This window comes from Sturnus vulgaris, chromosome 7 (assembly GCF_052056855.1).
Source record: "Sturnus vulgaris isolate bStuVul1 chromosome 7, bStuVul1.hap1, whole genome shotgun sequence".
In the NCBI taxonomy this organism is placed as follows: domain Eukaryota; kingdom Metazoa; phylum Chordata; class Aves; order Passeriformes; family Sturnidae; genus Sturnus; species Sturnus vulgaris.
The window spans coordinates 16,951,149-16,969,585 of NC_142249.1; the positions used below are offsets into that span (position 1 = coordinate 16,951,149).

The 18,437-nt window shown below is 42.8% G+C and overlaps 1 protein-coding gene across 25 annotated transcripts in view; it reads right to left on the reverse strand.

The window, feature by feature from the left end:
* Positions 1–8,336, reverse strand: part of ABI2 (abl interactor 2) — a 65,407-nt gene extending 57,071 nt beyond the window's left edge. For all 25 annotated transcript variants that reach the window (XM_088167919.1, XM_088167918.1, XM_014880311.2 and 22 more), the window contains exon 1: positions 8,169–8,336. In XM_088167919.1, the coding sequence (XP_088024045.1) occupies positions 8,169–8,285 (117 nt within the window). In that variant the 5' untranslated portion in view covers positions 8,286–8,336. The remainder of the gene's footprint in view (positions 1–8,168) is intronic.
* Between the last annotated feature and the right edge of the window lie 10,101 nt (positions 8,337–18,437).

The window sequence follows — 18,437 nt, forward strand, 5'->3', positions numbered from 1 at the left end:
AACCAGTGTACACAGTTCATACTTTTCAAAACATTATTTAAATAATCCTATAATGCATTATTTCTCTGTAAAAAATAATCACCCCATTTTTGAGCATCTGCTCATACTGGCATTTTTCAACATCTCTGAAGCCTGTCATCCACCTCAGCCTCTTCTTTTGCTGTTAGCAGCGTGGGGGATAAGAGGCTGGCTTTTGTCTCTACTATTTCTCTGTTTTGATATATTTAGAAAGAGTGAAATTTACAATAAACTTTCCATAATGGCAGGGCATCTTTAGTATCTATAAGATTTCTCTATCTCCTTCTGGCTTGTCCCTCCACAGACCCTTCATACAGACAAATGTATGTTAGCTGATTCAAAATAGCCATTTAATTTGGGATATTTAACATTTTTACATTTCCCTCAAGTTGCACCAGACCTACGATTTTTATGCAATTAAAAGTAGGTAGACAACAAACTTCCACAGGCTGCAGCACACACTCTGCCTCACATAGAAAGCTATGAACAAGCTCCACTTCTCAAGCCAATGTACAAAGTCACCACCTAGTTAAAAAATTAGAGTGAATTACAAATGCTGCAATGCCCAGTATTGCTCAAACAGTCTAAAAGGACACACCTAAAGATAACTGATAATTCTTAAAGAGAATGTGCACTGTATATGGAGTGAACACATACTATTTAATGATTATTATTATTAAAGCAAATCAAGACAAATCAGGGTGCAGTGAATTCAGACAACACTATACAGTAAAAAATGGCTTTGTATATTTTGTTTGTTATACACAGAGATATTGTTTGTTGAGAGATCAGACTCAAGTACTATTTCAGCTAAGTCTGTGTATTCCTGTCCAGCAAAACCAGCAGTGTCAAGAAGTGACTTTGTTTTATGAGACAGACTCCACAGAAAGACAAGCACCGATTCCACTTTCTAAAATCCCATATTACCTAAAGGTTCGCTGTGCCAACCCTCTCATATTTAACAGGTGCCAGCCCCACTGCTCACAGTTTTCACAGGGGCCACAGAAACAGCACCTGACATTCTCACTACAGACCTTCAGGCCCAAAAAGCAGCACTGCTGCTGCACAGAAGTTTGAAATAACCACGCTTCATACCTGGTATCCTGACGAACTTCTCACTTACCTTAAATTGTCCATCTAACAGCTCAGTCATTCCTTCCTCCTCCCCCACTTCACACTCCCACCATCCCTGAGCAAAGCAATGGTGCTGCTCTTGTCAGCAGGAAATTCACAACAAAGTTACGGAATACCCTAATAAAAACATTTGCATTTACTTGAAAGAGTTTTTAAGAAAAAAAATAGCAAATTCATCAGTTAGCACAAAGCTAGCTTTGGCTGTGTGTTATAACCAATACAGATAGGCTACTAAAAACCCCAGATCAAGTATTATTTGTTCCTCACCCTGCACTTCACTGAGCATAAAAACTTCATCATGATAACACTACACCAATAATAATAATAATAAGGCAAGTGTTTATTATTATTATTCAAAATGAAATACTATTAAGAATAGATATTGCAATGACATCTACTGGGAAACAAGCTACAGGAAAACAGAATAGCATATATAGAGTCTATACTTCAGAGGACATACATTTAAATTTGACAGAGCAACTTAGTTGTTGCACCTGAGAAACAGAAAATTAAGATTTCTCACTGAAACAGACACAACTCACTTGCAAAAACATATTAGTTCGTTCACATCAAGAAAGAATTGACAACCTAACCAGAGAGAGCCTTGAGAACAGGAAATGCTCCTAAGTTCAGTGTGTTGTGATGATGTTTCATCTACTGACGTGGAGTTTTGCTTCATAAAGTAGCCCAATGACTTAAATTCCTGGTAGGGATATTCAACAAAATTCACATTACTAAGCAAGAGGTCAATTTCAGGTGGACAATTAAGTGTGAAAACACAGCATTTGAAACAAATTTTTTTTTTAAAAAGGGCCATCAGCTTCTAGACATAGACTCTACTGAATAAATCTGCTGTAAACCTGCTATTTAAATCAATGTTTTTCATCAAGAAAATATTCTGCTGAACTCTACAGAGTAAGATTTCACTTGCTTAAAGCACTAACTGGAAAGGCTCTTGCCTTACATAAGCACCTTCTGCCTCAGCACTAAGCCACAAAGATTAATAACTGTAAACTCAAGTAAAACACAAGGAATGGGCAATAAATTTCAGAGAGCTGATTAACTGCAGGATGCAGAAGCTTGCTACTCTGAATTAAAATTCTTGATCAATATAATTCAATAACCATAGTCTGAAAATAAACTATAGAAGGGAACAACTAGAATGCCACTTGTAACCAACATTTAGTGTTACAACATTTATTTTATATTAGCAACTTGCATATTTACAAATTTTATTTTCATACCTACACATACAGTATTACCACCAGCAACTCCAATTACCACTAATAAAATGGCTCATGCTATTTCCATATCCACTCAATAAAGGATCAATCCAGCACTTCCTGAACTCCAGGTTGAACTTGTGGCACTATTAAATGCATTAAATTAGCTTTCCTGGCAAAACACAGCACAGATGATGAAAAAGGAAAGTAGACTGGTTGAGTTATAAATCCTTCAACAACTTTGCCAGCTTCACTGACTCCCTTTAAGGAAACATGTTCTAGATTATCCTCACGAAACTTCCCAAACCTAAAGAGCCACTTTAGTGGTAGCCAGGTGGCTGCAGGAGCAGCTTCTGTGAGAGGAGATCAGGAGCTGCCCCCACATCAGAGCCAGTTCTAAGGCAGCTCCAAAAGAGCCCCACCACTGACAAAAGCTGTCAGCGATGCTGGTGGCAGCTCTGGGATAATGCATCTACCAAAGGGTACAAACACTGTGAAGCAGCTTGGACAGGAGTGAGGTAAATGTGAAAGAAACAAGCCTGCAGACAGCAAGGTCAGAGAAGGAGGAAGGGAAGGAGGTGTTTCAAGGCACTGGAGTGGAGATCGTGTGGAGTGTTTTGGAGCACTTTGTGAAGGACTGCACCCCACTGGAGAGAGGCTACATTGGAGCAAGGGGAAGACTGCAAGGAGGAAAGAGCAGCAGAGACAAAGTGATATGAGAGAACTAGAGCATCCCCCATTCCCTGTTCTCCTGCACCACTGGAGAGGGAGGAAGGTCAAGAGTTAGAAATGAAGGAGTGAAATCGAACCTGGGAAGAAGGGAGGGCTAGGGGAAAGTGGGTTTAGTTTTGATTTTATTTCTCACTGTCCTACTCTATTTTTAATTGGCAGTAAATTAAATTAGTACTCCCCAAGTTGAGTGTGGCTTGCCTATGACAGTAATTTGTGAGTGACCTCCTTGTCCTTAACCCATGAGCTGGTTTTTTATTTTTTCTTACTTTCTCCTATTGTTCAGATGAGGAGTGAGAGTAAGAGAATAGCTTGGTGGCCATCTGGCTGACTTTCAAGTTTAATCCACCACTGCATACTTCAAATTTAAAAATCACATGGTTTTCAGTAAGTCCTATAATAGGTTGATGCACAAGATATATCCATGTAATATTCATTGAACTTAGGAGGGGGACAGTATAGTACACTGCCCATATATTCACTACTACTGTTTTACTAGCTTCATAGGTTTTTTAGAGTTTCAACCTGTTATCATCTTCCTGAACTTCTGAACTAATATTCACTGGAGTTAATCAATATCCACTTTCACACCTGCAGAATGAGTGTTCCATCAGGGCTAAGATTAATCACCCCTCCGCTGAAGCTGAATTATACAATAAACAAGCTTAGGGAAGAGAAAATGTGAAAACAACTTCTCACACTTCTGATAATTAAATAGATTTTATGAATCTAACTCAGTTACCTCTGTTAAGGTGATACATATCTTCAGTAAATTGAAGAGAGACCATTCTTGAACTTGTTTATAAACCATTATGCCTGCAATTCCCTGTACAATTACACAAGTTATATACTGATACCTGTCATTACAAGCGACTCCATGGAAATTTCCCATTAATAAAGCTGGAACCGTTAAATTGCTGCTTGTAAAGATCACCATTCCTGTAATTTAAAACTGATATGCTATTAGATGCCTTATTCTTGTGTTCAGCCTACTGAAGATGCTTCTAAAACTACAGCCACTTGGGTTTGCTTATGAGATCTAAGTAAAATTAATAGCTATGTGTAAAGCAACTATGAAACTCATTGATCTATGGACTGTAGTAAAATTACCAAGAAACAATTAGTTTTCACCTTTATATCTAGTTAAATAAAGCTATCTGCAGGAATGGAAGCAGGCTATTTCTGGTAATCAGCACGATGGATTACTAAGACCAAGAATAAAAATCTTGTTTCTACCCTTCCCCTCACAAAAACCCGAAGTGTGTTTCTGTATATAAAATGCAAACAGTCATGGTAACATGAAGACTATGAAGGAAGAAAAATCAGAAGCTCCCTCTTCCTTTTCAGTCTCTAGAGGTGACAAGTAAAGCATAATAATCTTGAATAACTAAAAAATGCAAAGCCTTTTTGAAGAATTCAGCCAACACAGCTGGATCAGAGCAAACTAGAGGCTCCTTCTAAAGGCAGGGCAGGAGACAGAGACTTGGCTTTTCACTCAGTTCTACATGCTGTCGTGAAGGAACCTCCCCCCACCTCAAATCTCAGCCCACCAGACATTTACAGGCTGAAATGTCTCCACCTGTTAATTTTTTCTTTCAACGAAGAGTTAGACACAAGCATTCAGTTACTCTAAAAAGCTCCATAAACTGCACAAAATGAAAAGCTGATTTTTAAAAAGAGCTATGATAATGAGAAACAAACAAAAGATTATTCCAGAATAGACTTATACAGAACAAGCTCAAAGAAACTTAACAGGGCAAGCCAGTGTTGGAACTTATGTCAGTATTTCAGTAACAAGAGATACAAGTCACATAATTGTATGGTCTTGTTACTTATACTATCATAAGTAGAAATTTTCTTTATGATACACCTGAACAAAATTAAGCTGGAGTAGGAAAATTTTGTAAACACAGCACACTACCCTATATAACTATTATCTGCTTTTTATGAAAGACCAGATAAATCAATGTAGACTGCAAATACCAAGTACATCAAATAATCAAATTTTATAGAATTACTCTGTTGCATGTTTAGACCGATTGAACTTGTAAGAGAGGACACAGCACCAGTACATAAAGCATCGAACAGAACATATAAAATTTAACTTGTGATTGACGTTGTGTCAGATACCACACAAACACTCTCCAAAACAAAAAAGCTTTTCTTCCCCTTCTCTTTAAGAAGCAGCATGACACAAAAATAACTGTATGATTTCTCCAAGTTATTAGAAGAATAAGACACTTTTGACACGAAGAAACTTTTTCCCCCAAACAGAAGTATTTTCTTTCACTGCTGGAGGTCCATTTATTATATATTTGTTGTATTTCCTACGATTTTCCACAAAATTTAAAGCTGATGTTCTCTGATACACTACCATATCACAGACTCAAGGGAAGGATAACATTTTATGTAACATTCCCTGTTGCTAAAGTAATTGAGCTACATATCAATCATAATTTGGAAAAACACTGACAAAATTTTTAAGAGCTGATTTTTCATTTCATAAGCAGAAGTCAAATGAGTTGCAGTTGCCACAGCTCTACTACTATGAACTGGCAATTTCCTCATGTATGAGATTACATGTTTAATTATTTTGAAGCTGAAATTATGTTGCTGGGTGAGGGGGGAAGAGAAAAAACCTATTCACTTTAGCACTGAACTTCAAATTCTGATATACAGGCCTATGTCTCACTGGCTTTTGCAACACTTTTTGTACTGGACAATAAAATTTCAAAGCCGCAACCAGCACTGAAAGAGAGAGAGTGGCTTGGCTACTGAAACAGATAACTCAGGCCAACAAAGGTCCTTCGATGTCCCCATCACCACAGCACCTACCATCCTGCAGATAAACTTCAGGTCTGTCACTTTCTGAGCTTCCCCTAGATCTCAAGATTACCCACAATAAATCCTGTCAGCAGTGAAATACTACAGGATTACAGTAGAATTAGTTCATCTTCATTACAGGACTTCTGGACAATTATTCCTCCATGCATTTCAGAGCATTTACAAACCCATCTTCCCCACAAAATTCAAGGCTACTATTTTGAACATAATTTGGACTTCTTTCAGACATAACTTTGGAATAATTATTAGAAGCAAAACCACAAATATCCAACTAACCAATAGTTATTCCCGTTAATCTATTCCCCTCCCACAGAGAAGAAAAACCAGCTCTTTATAGAGATTTGGTGCAGCAGTTGATGCAGCTCTGGCACCGTACAGGTGGGGCGAGCTCACTGACAGATTTGTTACTAGGACACTCACGTCACTAAATCCAGAATCCCCTCACGCTGAACCTCTTCTCCACAACAAACCCACCCTGTGGTGTCTCAGAGGATTCCAAAAGCCAGAGCCTTTTGCCCAGCTGATGTCTCCATTCCCCACTTGCTTAAAAATTTAAGCATGTTGATGCTGTGACCCATACTGCACCTCACAGTCAATGCTCACAACACCATTCTTTAATTCTCACCTCCCCTTTAAAGCTCTGTGTTGTCATGATGCTTGGATAAATTGCCAACAGTCGCGATACTGCTCTGTGGCGGTCAGAATCCATCAAGCTGACCAAGAGTGCCTCATTCTTTTCCTTCACCCACCATCTGTCTGTATCCATCTCCTGTGATCCTACACTGTCCTTATGGACTGTATGCTGTCTGGGGCAATAACCATCTTTTTTTCATTCTCTGTTTGCACAAAACAGCACGCAGTCCTCTTCTGCAGTTTTCATTAAGACATTACAAGTGGAGCTGTTCCATAGAGATTTTGCAAACTTCGATTTATACAAAGAATAATAAAAAAAGTCAAAGGAAAAAACCCAACTACATGCAGTTCTTCCTATCTGATTCTGCCTTCCAATATTCCTCTCCCATATTCCAGAAAAATCACTTTTCAAAAAAGCAGAAATTTAAACACATGTATGTCAGGTCATAACTGCAAGAAAATATTTCAACGCGTCTCTTAAAAACCCCAAGTCACGCTAATTCAACATCGGAAAAGTTATTACATAATAGAATACATCTATATAATTTTACTGTAATTGACCTGTTTTGTAAATGACTCAAAATATGCAAAGTCTTCTCTGTAAAGGACAGCTGGTCATTCAGGAATTCAAAGGAAACAGGGAGAGCTTTTTTGCAGGGACATTTTAAGTATTCTCTGCTTCTGGTTAAACAGTCTCTCCCATTTTCACTGACAGAATAGTCTCACCACAGATCTCATCGTTAGCTACCCTCTGGAAGCAGACAAGCACTCTGCCCTTCGGGGACTGAATTCAGAAACAATTCTGGGACACCTCAGAATTCTCTCAGCACTGACACCACAAATCGAAATCATTCTCCCCACCTTCCTCTCCTGCACACTCAGACATGTCTTAGGGTGTCTTCTTGTGTTTGGGGCCAAAGTTTTCAGTTGGCCCTATCACTATCAAACTAAACTGAGAATATTTTGCCTTTCTTTCCACTAGAAAGAGAAATGAAAAAAGCAGAGTCCTAACACCAGCCTGGCTTTCGAGCAGTCACTGCAAAAACCACACTATGCGGTAACAACTTGCACTTCATCTCTTTCTCCCTAATTCTGTACCAGCTTTAGTACATCACGCTTCCATCCTGCACGTACCACTTGGTAGCTGCCCTTCCTACGGAATTCCAGTCCTCCTCGAGAAGAGAAATACAAACGGACGGACATAACTCTACCGAAGCATATGTCATTCTGCTATAAATTAGCAGACATCAACACTGTATTTGCAGGAGTCAGCTGTGCCCTCGGTTTATCACATCACCTCGGCGCCGGCAGCAGAGGAGATCAGAATTTGCGGAGGTAACGAAATGGGGCGGCAGGGAATAAACATTCACTCACAAAGTGGAAGGAATTCAGTTTAGGAATCAATTCTATATTTAAGCGCCTCGCCACGCCGGGGTAGTTCACGCTGCAGGTGAAGCAGCTTCCTCCCTGGCCCAGGCTGCAGCAGCCGGCGCTGCTCGCCGCCGCGGGCCCGGCGAGTGGGGCAGCCCCGCGGGCACGGCGTGAGGGCGCGCCCGGCCCGGCCGCGCGGTCCCGGCCCGCACGCACCTGGATGTAGTTGGTCTCGCAGTACTCGGCCACCCGCTCCAGGTTCGTGTAGCTGTCGAACAGGGCCCGGCGCCCCCCCGGGATCTCCTCCTCCAGCAGCATCTGCAGCTCCGCCATCTTCACATCCTCTCACCGTCCGTCCGTCCGCGTGTCTGTCCGTCCCTCGCCCCCCGCCCGCTCCGCGCTCTCCCCCCGCCCCCCCCGGGCTCTGCCCCCGCCGCCCGGGCCCGGCCTCGCGCCGCGCGCACGGAGCGCGCGCCAGACCCCCACCGCGGCGGGGGCGGGGCGCGGTCGCGCGCCGCCTCCTGCGCATGCGCCGCCCCGCGCAGCCCCCCGTGCGCCCACTTCCGCGCCGGCGGCGCGCGGGGGGCGTTTCCGGCGGGAGCGGGGGAGGGGCGCCCCGGCCTCCGGGCGGCCTCCGGTACCGCTGTCCCGGGGAACAATAAATAACTGCGCGTGTGCTCCTTTCAGCGAGTCTTGGCTTCCTTTGAGATCGTTCTACCTTAATTCACTCGCTGGCGGGTTGCTGGCAGTGCGCCCTCCAGAGCACAGGTCTGCGGCCACCTCTGCCGATAGCCCTGGGGGCCGTGTGAGCGCCAGACCCCGCTGCTGTGCGACCGCTGAGCGGCTCTCTGATGGCTGCAGCAGGAAAAAAATGTTTCCTCTGTGTGGAAAAGCTACTGTTCTACAGGGGCGTGAGGAAGGGTGAACTCCCTGCTTTCCAGCCTTGCCAAAAAGGCACATAATGAAGGGTCAGCAGAAACAGAGGAAGGACAGCCTCGTGGCTGAAGCACTGCACTGAAGCCATCAGTTAGGAGGCCTGTTTGGTCAGTTCCTGGCTTTAACATGTCTTTTATGTCCCAGGGAAGTCACTCTACGATTGTAATGAAAATGCCCACCCTTCGAGGAACGTGCAAGGCTTTCCCACCCAATTCCTCCACCAGAACCTAGAAATAACCTTTCTCCTACAAAAAAAAAACCAAAAAACAAAACCAACCAACCAGCCCTCTCAGCAGAAGTGCCCCAGCTTTCTGCAGGGGAGCTCATTTGTCTCTTTGAAATGAGTTGCAGCTGTGATTACTCACCTCATGTTCGTTCCCATGAGGCTCCACAAAGCCCCTGCTGTCTCTCTAGTGCAGCCCAGGGCGCTGATATAAGAGCCTGATGCTTTCCCAGCCTTCACGTTACAGACACTTTGGTAGCTGGCCAGAGAACATCCAGCGCTGCAGGACCTGGGTATCAGTCTGCTCCTACAGGAACAGTTGTTCTCTTGCTTTGAAAGCTGCTGCAAAGGCATCCAGCTAGTAGTCAGGTATGCCCGACTTCCAGAATTGCTAACACCTGGCAGGGTCAGGCAACAAACTAGTAGTCTTTGGGGCCAGTCCTTGGAAATTTCTTCCCTTAAAAGAAAAATGAGATAGAAATCCCTGTCCTGAGGGTCATTTCTTCTTAGTTTGCTTAGTTCATATGCAAAGTATTTTTCTCTCATTTTAAAATGTGGTCTGAAATTCACAACTTCAACTACTTTTCAACAGGCAGTTAGAGAGCCAAGGGCAATTTGTAGCTGTAATAGTCTTACTCTCATGAAAAAGCTTAAGAACCACAGAACACCCTGCCAGAGACACCTCCCCATGGTGCATGTGGGAGGAGAGAAGTGACTGCTCGTGAGCACCTATGCTGTCACTGAACACCCATGGGTCCCTGAACGCCTGTGGAGTCAGGCTGCCTGCAGTTCTCCACAACAGTCTGGCATTCTGCCTTAAACCCACAAGGAGCAAAGAGGTGTCATGCAGCCTCATTCTTGGTGCCCTCTACCCACAGAGTCTATAAACCATGAGTTACACATCCAAAAGTACTGGGTTTGGGGTAGTTAAAGAATGAATCATGATTTCAGCTGCCCTGCTGGTTGTTAATGCACATCTTGAGAGAGCAGTCCTTTCTGCAATGGCTCAAGGAAGGAAACCCAGCCAAATCAACTCAAGAAGGCTTCTGTAGAGTGTGGAGCTCCAAGCTTTATCCCACACCTCCAAAAATCATCTATGGCCAGGCCTCCACCTCCCCCAGGGTGTGCAGCTGATGGATAATGCTTTTGCAGTTTGGTAACAGGCCCCATGCTCCCTCCTCCACTGTAGCTTCAGCTTGGATTCTGCTCATGTCACATCTGCTGCTGCTGTTGCAGCTCCAGGGGTTGCTCATGCCCAGGCTTCCAAGACACTTTCTGTTTGTGCCAGGCTGGAGGCAGGCTGAGGCTTTCCTTCTCTCCTCATTCATTAGCTTCTCAGGTGTGAAGTCAAGCTGTCATTTGGCAGCTCCCCAGTAAACCTACATGATCTTTCTCTTGGCAAAAGGAGAGAGCTGTCAAAATGTAAAGGAGAAGGTTCTCCAAAGATGCTGTTAGGAGTTTAAACTTGGATTAGCAGCACCAGCGTAGGGAGGGGGAATTGTTAATTGTGTCATCTTCTCTCTGTGCCCTTGGGTGCCACTAGGGCCTGCTTTCAGTGGAAACGTGTGAGAGCCCATCTGCCCTCAGAGCTGCACTCAGCAGCAGCAAACCTCCTTACAGGCAGCTCCCACCTGTGGGTCAGGCACCTCGACCTCTCAAGGGCTCTGCCCGTGGTTCTTAGGGTGTAAGAAAAAGCATTATCTGAAATAGATGCACACAGCTGTTCACCAGAGTAGCTGGACTAACCTGTCTGCATAATCAGGTGCTTGTTATCACAGCATGTTTACATTTTAATAGGGTACTCATTTATGGATTTAAATTTAAACATGAAGAGCCCCTCTGTCAGAATAATGGCCATCCTATAATCCTCTGTATACATACAAAAAATAATTAGAAATAGTGTTTAAATTAGATCAACTGAATCCAACTACCACTTCCCTAAATTTACATAAATTACTTCCCATCTGTCAAGTGATGTGCTAAACTACTTTTAAGTTTTTATATTCCCTCAGCCCTAATTCATTACACACTTTAATTTCTCCAATTTTTTCCAATCCTTCTGTGCAAGATTTTCCCTTATATCAATATCTTCAAGACTGAGAAGTAAACACATTTTTCACCTAAAGGTGCTGTTCAAACACTCACCAAAAAATAGAGTAGCAAGCAGTCTAGAGACTTTAAATTGGAGGTCAAGATCCAAAAGCACAGGGAGACCACTATTCTTCCAAGTTCTCTCACATGTCAGGTTTTCACCTCTGCCAATCACCCAAGAGAGTTCCCTCCTCAGCAAAACTTACAAAGATGAGCCAACCCATTGGTCACATGCAATCCTGCAACTGGGCACTCTGCATGGCTATCCCACACATACAGTTTGAATTTAATTCTTAATTAGAGAAGAGTAATAATGGCTCAAAGGCCGCCTATGTTTTGCACACAGTAAGAAATCACAATCAAAGTCTCTTCCATTTTTGTTGCTTTACAGAGAATTGAACAGCACAGTCATCACTTAAGGGGTGCAAGTAAACATCCTCTTTGGACAGATGACCAGGTCACATCCCGGACAGATCCTGCTGCAGGTTTTCAGTTCACCTTTATGTAACTGTGATCTAGTTTTATGAACATTTTTCCTTTTATCTTTTTTCTTTGTAAACAGCAGAACAAAAGCTGAAAATCCCTGTGCTACAGCATCACATGGAGCTGAGCAGATTTGCAGATGGATAAAGGACAAAGGACTCTGTCACCCAAGTTTTGGTCATGTGTACTGGTGATATATATAGGCCCATGCCCTTTAGGAGGAAGGTAACATTTACTGGAGGGGTGAGGGAGGGAAAGAAAATTGGGCAATTGAAGAAAATAGTCTGTAACTAAAGGATGTACCTTCACTCCCCCAACAGAGACAGAGTCTTCACACTTGCTTCACATAGTGTTTGGATCTGCCTCTGCCTGGATAGCCACTCTTTGCCAGTCTCATAATCCAAAGCTTCTGAAACCCACTCTTTGCCAGTCTCATAATCCAAAGCTTCTGAAACAAACAGCAATTTATTTAACTCCCATGGCTATTCCAGAATGCTGGGGTGGCCTCCCAGCACAGAATGCAGCTGTCTAATACTGCAACAAATGGTGTCAGGATCCCAAGGCATCTTAAACACTCAACCTCCAATGCTCACTGTAGACCAGACTGAAAAACCCACACACCCTGAAGCTGCACATTCTCCTCCTGCTTCCTCAGGCATTCAGCAATTTGCTGGGCAATCAAGATTATAACCACAGATAACCTCTCTGCTTATGAGAAACTGCTGCTGGGTCTGGCTTGCTGCACAAAGGTAGGAGAGGTGACCGATGGAGTAGCTTCCATCTCATGGAAGTGTTTGCCCTAACATTGCTATTTCAGAACCATCTAATGCATGACTGACATCTGATACCTCATAGCACCTCCAGAGAGGAACAGGACATGTTGCAGAGATTCAGACCTTCTGTTTGAGGGCACGTCTTATTCCAAATCCCAAGCTTTTTTTCTAGTTTTGTGCTGAACTTTCTTTCAACAGAGCACTGTGTGAGGACAGAGCCAGCACAAGGGGAGGTATGCTCCCAGGAAGGAAGAGGTCAAGCCAAATAGAAAAAATAATTATCTCTTTCTAACATTTCAGACTTTAAAAGAAAACAAGCAACAAATGGTCTCAAAGAGAGGCCACCACAAAGCATAGTTGCTCATCAGTCTCCTTCCAAGAGTTCAAACGACAAGCATCCAGGGAACAGGGGAGGAAAGAACAGCTCTAATTTGCTTTTCCTGCTGGTACTCCTTCTCTAAGATGCTAACCCAGACCAACTGCCAGTCCTTTTCCACTCTGACCTGACCCTGTGGCATCTCCCAGGTAAGGTCTGATATGGCTACTGAGCCACTGAAGGGTAGTTAATGCTCCAATACAGCATGTACAAAAGTTCATCTTCTCTGAACTATTGATTCTGGCTCACTGTTACTGACCTACTAATGCTTTTTTTCACTGTGATAGGTTGACATTCACATTTTCAAGTTTGATCTGCAGCAGCTGTAACAGTCAGAATCATTCTTTGAGGTCTTTGTTTTTTCCTGAAATTAAAGTTCACATTTTTAGGTACTCACATAACTCCAGAAACTCACCCCCTGGAACTTTTCTAATCCTGTTCTGTTTGTAATCTTGCTACACACATAAACCACTTTAAAGGAATTTTATGACCTTGCATATTCTTAGGAGCCACCAAACCAAATGTGTGCTGTTTCTGTAACTAGCATAACTCCCTTGCATAGGAAGCATAATTAGTAACATCTTTGAAGTCATCTTTCCTCCCTCTATCACACATCTGGACAAGTAATCCCCTTTCTCAAGGCTGTGAAGGCAGCTTCTCCTTGCACAGCCTCTATTCACTACCACAGTCTGCATTTTCCTCCTTCCCCCAACTGCTTTGTCCTCCTCCTTGCTGAACATACAGGAGCATTTCAGCCCTTTCTCTCACCCACAGCTAATTTTGACAGTATGGCAACAAAACAAATCTCAGTGATGCAGTACTGCCTAACAGGAGGTGGAGGCTGATGGCTCCCCATGAGCGCAGTCGTTTCACCCACCTAAATCCGAACCCAGTTTGACAGAAATATTTATGCACAGAAGGCAGCCAGGCCTCCCCACACGTCTCCTCTGAGAGGGAGCTTAAATGCCTTATTTCAAAGGCAAAAGCATCTCTGAATCATACAAGTGAGCTTTTAGCAGGAAGGAGTTAAGGACCTAAGCTGTACCCATCCTGCTTTAAACTAGTCAAAGTTACAATCTCTGCACCCTGGAGTATATGCCACGACCCAAATGCCTGACTGCCATGTGTAAGCATGCAAGGTTTGATCTCTCTCTCATACAGATGTAAAGATTCTTTTCCCATCTTCATCTATTTAGGATTGGGCTTTCCAGAAAACACAATGGAGGATTCACACCCCTGAATTCAAATGGAGCAAGGTAACCTAACCTATTTTGCAGATGCCAGCCTTGGCTAACAAGATCCTAGTGGGTTAGGACTGAGCTGGGTATGCAACTGGGCTGTACAGCAGCTTAGGACATTGGTTTCAAGAGCCCATCTCAGACTACTGCTCCCCCAGCTAGGAATGGGATTGCTGCAGGAGACATCCCTAGGGTGAGGGCAGAGGGGAATGGCTGGAATGCCACAGGTTGGTCACTCTTCACCTAATGAGAGTCTGGGGCATTATTGATGGATAAATAAAGCTGAGATCTGGTAATCAAAGTAATCATACAAGTCTGTGCAGAAACCTGGCCTCACATAGAGATTTATTTGAATCAGGAACACCAAGGCAATTCATCCTCTCTTAAGAGCCTCATTCCCTGCTCTGTGTGCTCACTACCCATGGGGCTCAGCTATGCAATCATTCATCTCCTTCCCTCTCTGTGCTTTCCTGCAGCATGTAGTTGCTAAATATAATCTGACAGCTTACTTTCTCTGGTCCAGAGCCTCAACATTCATGCACTGCTTCTCTGTGCCAGAAGCTCTATTTTACAAGTCAAACCATAGTCTCCCTCCCAGCTCATCTTGTATCAAAAATCAGCATATCTTCACATCCTCCCTCTTTCTATATCCAGCACTGTTGTTGGAATGGGCTCACACAGACACTGCAGTAGCAGATCCCCCAAAAATCTAGCAGCCTCAGAGCCACACAACCAAGAGTTAATTTCTGCAAATACCAGCTAGCCCTTAGCTCTAATCAGTTCATCCACTTACACTAGTTCCAGTTTTGGCTTAATTCTAAGTCTCTTTGAAGCCATCACACATATATAATTTCATTAGATAGTGGAGTTCTCATATCCAAGTGGTACCTTCTGTACCTTTCTGCCTCACCAACTTCAAAAGTTGCCATATTCCTCTAATGTGCACTCACTGAAATGTCATTGGAACCTGTTTTCTAGATGTACTTCTTGACCTACTGCACACCAAATCTCAAGGCCAAATCTCTTAATTTTATTAATTCCAGGAAAATCTGATCCTTGTCAGTATATGTGACACTGCCTGCAAAAGAGGTGTTTTAGCCACTTGTTAGTTGCACTCCTTGATTCAGAAATCCAGAGCTCATTAGAGTATTGTTGTTTAGGTCCTTACATCACTAGGATAAAGGGATTATTTCAGGCTACAGACTATTATCTCTAATATGTAGGAAGAGGAGCAGAAGAGCAAACACATACAGCTGGTGTGCTTTTTCTTCTCTGTTGCCAATCTGATATTTCAAGCTGTTTTTATACAAAGGAAAAAGCAGAATGGAGAAATTCTTATCTTAAAAAAATGGCTGGGAGCTCAGTGCATTCAGCAGCTCTTAGGATAAAATACCCACAGTACATTCCCCCTGGCTGCCTCCTCAGGAACCAGCAGTATTTCTCACAGCTTTCCATTAACCACTTTTATTATCTGAATGTCTGCCCACATGAGTAATTGAGTGAGTCACATCAGCAAAAGACTTATGGAGTTTTGTGAGGAGACTGTACTGTAAAATTTTTTGAAATCACGGTTTAATTTACAGAATGAGGATTTTTAGCTTTGGTGACAATTTCAAGACCAGTGCAGCAGTAGTGGGAGAAAGAAACACAGAGGTGATCAAGATTTCCAGTTCTTGAAGGTAATTGAGAAAATGTGATTGCTCAGCTCAGTTTGCCACACTGGAACAGTACAGCTATAAAATATATAAAAGCTAATGATATATGTTTGCAGTATTTTCATCTTTACTATGTAAAAATCACCATCAAGCTTCCTCATGCAAAGAAGACATTTGCTTTGAACTACAGTGTATATACAGCAAGAGACTCTACTTACTTATCACTGAGGGGAAATGAAACCAGAGGCCAGGCAACTTCTATATAATTTCCTTTTTCTTTGCATTATGGCAATACTAGATTTGCAAAGACATCTAGGTGTTTAAATAGTCGAGTAGGTGCTCGACTGTTTGGGAGTATTCAAAATCCAAATATCTAAGCAGATACAAAAATTTGGGTTCCAACAACTGAAGGCCACAACTAGAATTTCAGTGCAGCTGTGCCACACCAATATATTGGATAGTCAATGGTATTCAATGCAACTGTACAGCATAAATAATAGCCATGCAAAGGATTGCAGAACCAGGCCCACGGCTGAGGTTAATTTAGAGCATTCTGTTAACAAGCAATCAATCTGCTCCTTCCTTTTGGAACAGTACATCAAATCCAGGTGCAGGGTCTGTCAAATTCAGTATTAATTCTGCACAGCAGAAGAACAAAGTGATCTCTCTGCTTCCAAATATTTTGCTTATCAATGAATATAGGGCAGCTGCAACCATTGATTTCCCATGATATGTAACAGTGTATTCTTGCAGGCATTCCTGTCACCTCCTGTTCATTCATGGCTCACTCCACTCCTCCCAAAGCACCTACTGCTGGTAGGTTTTATCAGTGAAGATGTAGGGAAGTCGACAAGTCATCTTAGTCTCTTAGATCTGAGCCTTGCTTATTCTGTATCAGTCTTGGCCAATATGAAACAATGCTGCCAAATGTCAATTTCCACACTTTCAACAGTATGAATTCTACTTTTTTAGACATTCTTTATTTGCATCCTCTCCCTCCCCTCAAAAAATAAATCGCCAAATATTACTTACTTTTTTCTCTTATTACTGCAATAGATTCTTGTTCCTTTCCTGGATTCATGGCCGAGGGAAGTTTGGTCAGGAAAAAATGAATGATGAATAATGGGTGAATCGTCCCTTCTGTTTTCTGCATGACTATTCATTCCCTCCCAGCCTCCCCTCCCCAGGGTTTCTGAATACAAAGTACTTCAGGAATCATTTAGTCTATTGCTGAAACACAGGCCCTGAGCTAGCAGGTACACAGCACTGCTGGAGTATCTTTTTCTATCAGCTAAATTAAAGAACTGAATCCAGTTGATGGCTGGGCTCACCAAGCTCTCTTTTAGAGAGGATGCTCAGGGCCTTCTGCTGGAAAGCTCTGATGGGGAAGATGATCACTTTATCCTTGCTGCAGTGTCTGAGTCACCACTGAATTGGAAGCAACTGTTTAAAAAAATAAAAAAGCCTTTTTTGGTGAGACTTCAAAGTTGGCAGCCGAGCAGGCAGAGCATTGGATGTGCCAGGCTCGTGACAGAGCTGACCTGCCTGGATGCCAGCAGGGAGATGGGAGCTGAGCGTGCCAGTGCCCGTGAGTTGCTCTGCACTGCAGAGATGGGAGCACAGAAGCTTCAGAGAGGTTCAGAGGTGGCCCCAGCACTGATACACCGTATCAAGAGCAAACATTACCGGCATAAGTGTCACTGGAGCATCACTTGTCCACTTACAGGGATGTTTCACTGTCAGAGAAAGACACTCACCAGGGACATATTTTAGCTGGTTTCTCTGCCCTTTCAGTTCTGCATCCTCTCCTCTTTGGCCAAGGCAAAAGGCCTTAGCTACCTCATCACTGCTACTATCATTTAATTGTACATCAATTAAAATTAAGATTTTGTGCCAAGTTACACTAGTTTTAATGTAAAATCCTGCAAGATTTGTCCTTGTGACTTTTAACTGGTCTAGCATTGATTTATTTGAAATACTTTTCCCATTAAAGAGATGATCAAGTGCTTGCGCCAAAGATGTTGGAGCAGATATAGAACTATGACTGATGCTTCCTGCCTCCTGGAAGCAAGGCTTTCTTTACAGGAGCATTAAGATCATAGAAATCACACATACTTCATTTATCTTGGGAGCAGGCTCCTCTGTAAAAGAAACTGGAATGACCTGAAAAGTAGGGGGAAAAATGCTTTCCACTCCGGCCCTCCCCCAAATCTTTTTATGGGAAACACAACTGTGTTTTTGATGCTAAAATTCACAGATTTAAAAATACTTCTCTTCAAGGAATGTTGCCATGGAAACCTTTACTGTGTCTCCTTCCCCACCCTCCATATGTGAAGAACATTTTCTTCATCTACTTTTCCTGCCTGTCGTAGTTCCTCTTCTCTGTCTGCTACCACCAAAACCCTGGCATTGAATTCTAAGAAATGTCAAACAGGCCTTTTATTTAGTTGAAAAGTCATTGCTAAAACCCACTCCTGAGCTGTACTACAAAGAGGTGTCAAGATGGGTTTATACTCTCAGGCTCCAGAGAAATGCCTGGAATATTTTCTAGCAGTTCTTGCTTTGGATAAGCGGAAAGAAGCAACAGGAGCCACTATGGTCATTAAAACAGTTTCACTTCCTGATAGCACAACCCAAAAGCGATGAAGACTTTTCTTTATGCTTTCCTGAAGGTACTGCTCTACCCCATTCCTTTTGCCCTAAAGCCACA